The sequence below is a fragment of the Nyctereutes procyonoides genome, unplaced genomic scaffold (genome assembly GCF_905146905.1).
Source record: "Nyctereutes procyonoides isolate TBG_1078 unplaced genomic scaffold, NYPRO_anot_genome, whole genome shotgun sequence".
Classification (NCBI taxonomy): domain Eukaryota; kingdom Metazoa; phylum Chordata; class Mammalia; order Carnivora; family Canidae; genus Nyctereutes; species Nyctereutes procyonoides.
Genome location: NW_026575145.1, coordinates 22,156,183 through 22,163,048, shown reverse-complemented (window position 1 = coordinate 22,163,048; position 6,866 = coordinate 22,156,183). Strand labels below are relative to the sequence as shown.

Below are 6,866 nucleotides of genomic sequence, written 5' to 3'. Positions count from 1 at the left end.
CTGCCCCTCTTGCTTATGCACGCGTGTACTCTCTCAAAATAAATAGCTAAATCTTAAAAAAAAAAAAAAAAAAAAAGTTCAAACCAAGCCAGAACCGTGGGTTCTGAGTAAAGGAAAGCCAGTTGCTCCTTTATCCCTATATTGTCCCTCCCTTTCCTAAAAATGGGCTTTGCAAAAGGAAAATGAGTAATAAGTCATGGGGCTATCTTGGCAGAGGCATGATTGGGGGAAAGCAATGAAAGAGGACTCAGAGACAGTTCTATACAGTTCTAAGATAAATAATATTTGTGCTTAGCCTCAGCATTAGGCAGCTCTAGGACAAACCAACTTGAAAGATGAAATAGTACCTACTTAGAACATAGTAGGCCAAGATATTGTCAACGCCCATTTTTTTCTCTGTTCCAACACTTCATTACTTCCTTTCTTACTCCCACTGTGATTCATTGCTTGAAACAAAGTTCCAAAGGCCAGGGAAGGGTTTCAGGTGTAGACAAGGCAGTATAAGCACTACAGTTCCATCTGCCCGATTTTATTGGGAACGAGGGCACCGTGACTGCTATCAAAGAGAAGGGGGCCTGGGGGCTCCTCTCACCCCAACATCCTTTTTCAGAGTTGGGCCAAGAAGGGGAGGGCAACAACCCCTTTCCAGGCAGGGCCACACTATCACCGCTCAGCAGGACCTCCCCAACAGGCTAGGTTCCTTTAGCTTAGCACTTGGCACTTAAGGAAAAGAGACCAATGAAGGCAGTGCCGGGAAAAGCAACCCAGACTTATCAGGATACCCACTCAGCCAGCTGCTTAAGTGCTGCTTCATCTTCGTCTGCTTCGGGAGCTTCGGGGACAAGGATACCCAGAGAAAGAAAGAAGTGTTAGGACCTTAGCAACTTCAACAATCCCCTGCTATAACCCTGAGAGTCCGTTGGGTTCTCTCTTCCCAGCAAAGAACCTAGAGGTGTGGTCCTTCTGCTTGCTGGGCTGCTGCTAATTCCCAGAGCACCCTGTAAAATTAGGAGAATGGGCCTCTTTCTCCTAGCACTTGCAGCCCTATACCAGGAGGTATACAGCTTGCTGAGTGAGGCACAAGCTGGAATTTGGTCTTCATTCCTCTTCAGCCAGGTGCCTTTATGCAGTCAACAACCTGTGCAACTGTAGCAGCAGCCCTCTCTGCTTGGGTCCTTTGAAGCAGGATATAAATGGAATAACCTTTTCCCATATCTATCCCACCTCCTCAAGTCCTTGAGATAATAGTATAGCCCCGAGTACCTGGTCCAACAGGCAGATGTGTAGAGGGTACACTGGGCAATTCAACGGGGGGTTCTTCCTCTTTGTCACCCACGGTTAACAAGTCCCGGGCCAATTCCTCCTGCTCCAGCTCCTCTAGCTCTTCCAATAGCTCATCCTGGATATGGGACAACAAAATTATTTAAGATGAAGAAATGAGGGGCTCCTGGATGGCACAGTTAAGCATGCGACTCTTGGTTTCAGCTCAAATTGTGATCTCAAGTCCCTGATCTCAGGGTCCTAAGACTGAGCCCCATGTCGAGCTCTGAGCTCAGCAGAGTCCACTTAGGACTCTCTCTCTCCCTGCCTCTCCCCTCCCATGATCTCACACACTCTCTAAAATAAATAAGTACACTTAAAAAAATAAAGGAAATTTCTACTTCCAAAAATATATCACTTTTGGAGTGCCCCACATCCCCCAAACTTGCCCCATGATTCTCTTGAGTATTCCTTCTGGCTGGTCTCATGTTTTCTCCCATATTCCCTGACCCCTCACTCTCAATCACCTCATCTACAACATCTCCAAAGCCCACAGGCCGAGAAATGGCATCTGAAATCTGCTGGGCCACCTCCTGTTGTTCTGTAATGTCAGCCATCAGTTCATCCACCTTGTCAATGTCCCTGAAAACAAGGTATACAGTCAAGAAATTAGGCAACAACCCTCCTGACTCTCCCATCTCCCCTCCTGTCTGTGGCCTCAGACTGATAAATCCGTGGGTATCAGAAGAGATCCCTGGGAAATTGTACAGAGACAAGGCTGGCCTGAAAATTGGCAAGAAGCCACAATGGGGAAGACAGGCTGCACTGCCCTTTCTGAAGATCTTTAAAATTAGAAAAATCGGGATGCCTAGGTGGCTCAGTGGTCGAGGTCCTGGGATCGAGTCCCACATCAGGCTCCCTGCATGGAGCCTGCTTCTTCTTCTTCTTTTTTTTTTTTTAAGATTTTATTTTTTTATTCATGAGAGAGAGAGAGGCAGAGACACAGGCAGAGGGAGAAGCAGGCTCCATGCAGTAAGCCTGACATGGGACTCGATCCCAGGACTCCAGGATCACGCCCCAGGCCAACGGCAGACGCCAAACTGCTGAGCCACCCAGGGATCCCCCTATGGAGCCTGCTTCTCCCTCTGCCTGTGTCTCTGCCTCTCTCTCTCTGTGTCTCTCATGAATAAATAAAAATATTTTTAAAAAATTTTTAAAAATTAGAAAAATCATCTTTCCTCCCTGTAATGCTTTGGCCAGCAGAGATCTTACAGGAAGCAAGAAGACTGACCAAGGTCTAGCTGTTATAGCCATCTATACTGTAAATTCACATTCTGAGGTTTTTGTTTGTTTGTTTGTTTGTTTGTTTTACATTCTGAGGTTTTAAGATTCAAATTATAATACCAATCTATTTTCCCCAGTGCCTGGGTCCCCTGCTTCCCTCCCCCCGTACCCACATGTCCTGGTAGGCCTTCTTCATGCCTTGGGCAGCAAGCTCCATGGTACGAAGCACTTCTGCATTGGTGGTGGCATTCTCAATGGCCTCACGCTGAAACTCCAGGGTGGATAATGTCCCATCGGTTTGTGCCAGCTGCTGTTCCAATCTTTTCTTCCTCCGCAAAGCCTGTAGGGCGGCTGACCCAGCCCACACCCTGAATATCAGAACCAAAATCCCTTGCTTCCCACCTAGGCCCGCCCCATTGGCACCTCTCCCCCATTACCTCTCTTATTTTTGATCCCATGCTTCTTGGCCATTTGTAACTCCTGTTGAATCTTCTGCTCCAGAAACTCCTGTTTCTTGATCAATATCTTCTCTGTCTCCTTCAGTTTCTGTATTGCCTCCTCAGGGGTTGGCCCCTTCTCCTTCTTCCCTGGAGTCCAATCAAGCAGGCCCATATTATGTGAAGAAAGAATACTAGCCACCAGTCACTGAGTGCATAATGTGTGCGAGGCACTTCACTGTGTTATTATGAATCCCAAAATGACTCTCTACAATGAATGTATTATCTTCAGTTTACACATATGAAAAGTTACAGAGATGTTAATTTTTTTTATTTAGAATCACAACCAGTAAGAATTGAGGAGGAATCGAAAGGTGGTAGTATGACTTCCAAATCCAGTATTCTTTTGCTATTCCAAGCTGCCTTTCAAGTAATTTCTAGACTTTTTTTTTTTTTTTTTTAATAATAGACTTTGTTTTTCAGGGTAGTTTTAGGTTCAAAGCAAACCTGAGTGGAAGGCATAGAGTTCTATACACCCCCTGTCCCTACACATGCACAGCCTCCCAGTTATCATCTCCCAACCAAAGTTTGGTCTGTTTTTATAATCACTGTTCCATTTGCTGTCCTAGGAGATGCCAAGGTCCTGACTCCACAGGATCAAACTGAATACAGTACTGGGACTAGAGGGAAAAAAAAAAAATCTGATCTCAATTTTCCCCTTCCTTTTCTGCACTTCTAACAATTAAAAAAAAAAAAAGAAAAAGAAAAGGACGGCCTTTGCCTGCTTAAAATCCTTCCACACTCTATTGCCTCTACAGGATAAAATCCAAAACTAATGAGACATACAAGGCCCTTCTTGGTCTGGCCTTTGTTTACCTCTCCATCCTTTTTTTTTTTTTTTTAAGGATTTTATTTATTTATTTATTCATGAGAGACAGAGAGGCAGAGACACAGGCAGAGGGAGAAGGCGGCTCCCCGCAGGGAAGCCGGTGAGGGACCCCACCCCAGGACCGGGGGATCTCCACCTGAGCCCGAGGCCGGGAGGCCAGCTCTCGACTGAGCCCCCCACGTGTCCCCCTCCATCCTCTTTGGCACGCGCGCGCCCGCGCACAGGGCCGCCAGAACTCCTTTCCCCCAAATACACCAGACTCTTTCCTGCTGTCCTGCAGTTACCTCCCCCTAGAGTGTCTCAGTTCTCCACCAAGCATACCTCTAGCCTTCTGGGTCACAACCCCCCACACTGCTTCGGCTTCGGCGCTTCCCTGGTTGGTAGGAACATGCCCGCCGTGGAGTTGCCAGCCTACACTGTGCGTGCCAGTTTTTGTCTGTCCCCCCCATCAGGAGCTTTAAGCAGGCAATCCTTCTTCGTCACCTCAGATTCCCTTGGCCGGCATAAAGGGTGCACTGGTGTTTCGGGAAGGGCTAGATGACGAGAGCCGGGGACTCATCCCCCCACCCAGCCTCAACAGTGGGGGCGTCCACTCACGTCTCGGGCCGGCCCCCCGCTCTTCCCTCGGGGGGCGGGGAAGGGAGGGCAGCCAGAGCCAGGCTCCCCGACGAGGCGGGGCCTCCTGCCACGTGAGGAGGCCTCGCTGGGCCGCGGACGGGGTTTTCGGGACCGCCCGGGGCCGCGGCCTTCCCCCACAGCCCCGCGGCCAGCACCTCCCGCCGACCAGCGTCGCCCCGGCTCACCCCTCCCGAAGAGTCTGCCGAGACCACTCATGTCCACCCTCGCTGGCCCGCCTCCGCCCCACCGCGTCCCGCCACTTCCGCCTTGCCCCCGGGAGGGTGCGGCCTCAGCGCTCAGACAGGCCCGGGCCAATCCCTCCTTGGGGCCCCGCCGCGACGTCACCAACGGGAGCCGACCCGGCCCCTTCTACCACGTGACCCGAGCCACCGCAACCCACCCACTCCCCTTAAAGCGGCCGCTTCACTTTGGGCCATAAAAAGGCCGCCCCCACCCCAACCCCAAAACACAAGGTTTGTTTTCCTGGAAGGGAGTGTGCAGAATCGTGGATTCCACTACTTGGGGCCAGGGGAAGAGTTCTTCAGGCGCTCGACAGAGCTCAGGAAACGGGGTGCGGACCGGGCGAGCACAAGGGGGGCACAGTCGGGAGTGCCCCCATGAAGCCTAAGGCCACTAGCTCTGCTCTTGGCCCCTCCGGATAACCGATAACAGATGCCAGCTACAACGCTAGAAAAGTAGATTCAAGCCGGAAGCTCTCCTCCGTCGCACACAAACATACTTTAATAATTTACAAATACACCTGAAAATGCCTTCCTGATTTCCTTTCAGTTTTATGCCTCAAATGAGGCTCATCCACAGGCCTGGATCTCAGGGCCCAGCTTGGGCCTTTGCAAATGTCTCTAGTCCTTGAGTTAGGGTTTGAAGATTCATTCCATTCTGGACATGAATGCAGGTAACTCCTAGAAAGAAAATAAGCCACATTTCATCAGGCCTTGTCGTCCTCTCACCCAAGGCTATCATGCAAACTGCCCATCCTGTGCCTACCTGCCTAACCCCTCATAGTAACCCTTTCTCCTCATCCCCCAAAGGGCTAATCTCACCGCTCAGTACCTAGTTTGCTGACGTCCACGATATTCCGCTTCTCGTCATCAAAGAAGATCATCTGGGAGAAAACAACTCCAGTCTTCTGCTGCAACCTGTGCGAGGAGGGGCAGGGAAGGGCCACGCGGGCTTCTTAGCTCCTTCCTCCTCTCTGGTCTCCCCGTTCCTACCCTTACCTCCGCATACCTCTCAAAGTGGGTGACCTTGCTGCCTGGATAGATTTCCCGATGAACAAAATATCTGTCAAGGCCAAAGAGCTCCAGTAGCTGGTTGGCCCCTTCGATCTCCCCCGTCCTACAAAAAAGTGTCCTAGATGGGATCCGGAAGGCCTGGGCTGCAAGCCAAGTTATGCTGAACCAAGGGGAAATCAACTTGTTATTTTTCTGGGATAGGTAGGCACCCTCGGTCCTCACTCAACTCCCTAGCGTCCCCGTCTGACACAGGCGGCGCTGGGCCAATGTTTAATAAACAAAAGGCACCGGAGACGGTACCTTAGACAGATACGCAAAGAGGTGCAAATCTGCACCGCCCAGGTTCTTGCAGCCACCGCGTTCCGCGGGACGTCCCCCGCACGCGTCTCCCGGCGTGAGGCCGGCGGCGTTCTTCAGGGGCTCTCCTTACCGAGAAGCGGCCGCGACGGGCACGTCCAGGTCCTGCAACTGCTGCAGGACGTCAGGCACCTCCGGGTACAGTCGGACGGCCTGGCCCCGCCTATCCCGGACGGCCCCGTCGCTGGAGGGCGAGAGCGCGCTCAGCCGCGGCCGGCCAGCCGCGGCCCGGCCAGCCCCGGCCGCCGCCCGCCCCGCCAGCGCCGCCTCACCTGCTCCTGTGGAACGGGGGGTCTACGTGCGTGTCCACCCAGAACGGCCAGAGCGTGTAATCTGCGGGAGGACGGAGGCGGGCTCAGGCTCGGAGCGCGCAGGCCTCGGGCGCTGCGGCCGGGGTCTGGAAAAGGAGAGCTCCCCAGGCCCGTCCCCAGGCCCGTCCCCAGGCCCGTCCCAGGCCGTCCCAGGCCGTCCCTCACCGAGATCGAAGACCGCCAGCTTCGGGAGCCGCGCCATGGCCGGGCCGGCCGGCCGCGCGCTCCGAGGCGAGGCTCTTCGCGGCGGCTAGCCCTGCCCCGCCTGCCTCGGAGAGCCGGCGACTGGCGCGGCGCGGCCGGGGCTGCGGCCGTCGGCCTGGAGACCGCGCCCGAGCGCCGTCTGCTGGGGGAGCGGGGGAGGGAGCGCGGCACAGTGCCGGCGCCACGGCCGGGGCCGGCCTCTCCGAGGCACCTGCCTCCTTACTTCTCCACTCCGCCCAGCCTGGCCGCAGGG

The 6,866-nt window shown here is 53.4% G+C and overlaps 2 protein-coding genes across 3 annotated transcripts; both read right to left on the bottom strand.

The window, feature by feature from the left end:
- Positions 1-513: 513 nt before the first annotated feature.
- On the bottom strand, positions 514-4,799 carry CHMP4A (charged multivesicular body protein 4A). The gene is made up of 6 exons (XM_055309036.1): positions 4,674-4,799; positions 2,982-3,131; positions 2,718-2,895; positions 1,788-1,902; positions 1,264-1,399; positions 514-832 (listed from the first exon to the last, which is right to left on the bottom strand). The coding sequence occupies exons 1-6, from the start codon at positions 4,702-4,704 to the stop codon at positions 774-776; spliced, it is 669 nt and encodes a 222-aa protein (XP_055165011.1). The 5' UTR covers positions 4,705-4,799; the 3' UTR covers positions 514-773.
- Positions 4,800-5,207: 408 nt separating this feature from the next.
- Positions 5,208-6,742, bottom strand: MDP1 (magnesium dependent phosphatase 1). Of its 2 annotated transcripts, none has more exons than XM_055309314.1 (6): positions 6,575-6,742; positions 6,371-6,431; positions 6,172-6,282; positions 5,737-5,901; positions 5,560-5,645; positions 5,208-5,408 (listed from the first exon to the last, which is right to left on the bottom strand). In XM_055309314.1, the coding sequence occupies exons 1-6, from the start codon at positions 6,609-6,611 to the stop codon at positions 5,317-5,319; spliced, it is 552 nt and encodes a 183-aa protein (XP_055165289.1). In that variant the 5' UTR covers positions 6,612-6,742; the 3' UTR covers positions 5,208-5,316. The 2 variants fall into 2 exon arrangements, with proteins under 2 accessions (XP_055165289.1, XP_055165290.1); XM_055309315.1 differs by having other exon boundaries at positions 5,737-5,844; positions 6,575-6,740.
- Between the last annotated feature and the right edge of the window lie 124 nt (positions 6,743-6,866).

Excerpts from the sequence above, each read along its gene's own strand:
- MDP1 (XM_055309314.1), bottom strand. The coding sequence starts at position 6,611 with ATGGCGCGGCTCCCGAAGCTGGCGGTCTTCGATCTCG. Across the intron at positions 6,432-6,574 it reads GCTGGCGGTCTTCGATCTCG|ATTACACGCTCTGGCCGTTC; the intron begins GTGAGGGACGGC and ends GTCCTCCCGCAG. Across the intron at positions 6,283-6,370 it reads CCCCCGTTCCACAGGAGCAG|CGACGGGGCCGTCCGGGATA; the intron begins GTGAGGCGGCGC and ends CTCGCCCTCCAG.
- CHMP4A (XM_055309036.1), bottom strand. The coding sequence starts at position 4,704 with ATGAGTGGTCTCGGCAGACTCTTCGGGAGGG. Across the intron at positions 1,903-2,717 it reads AAGAAGGCCTACCAGGACAT|GGACATTGACAAGGTGGATG; the intron begins GTGGGTACGGGG and ends CCTTGTTTTCAG. Across the intron at positions 1,400-1,787 it reads TTGGAGATGTTGTAGATGAG|GATGAGCTATTGGAAGAGCT; the intron begins GTGATTGAGAGT and ends TCCCATATCCAG.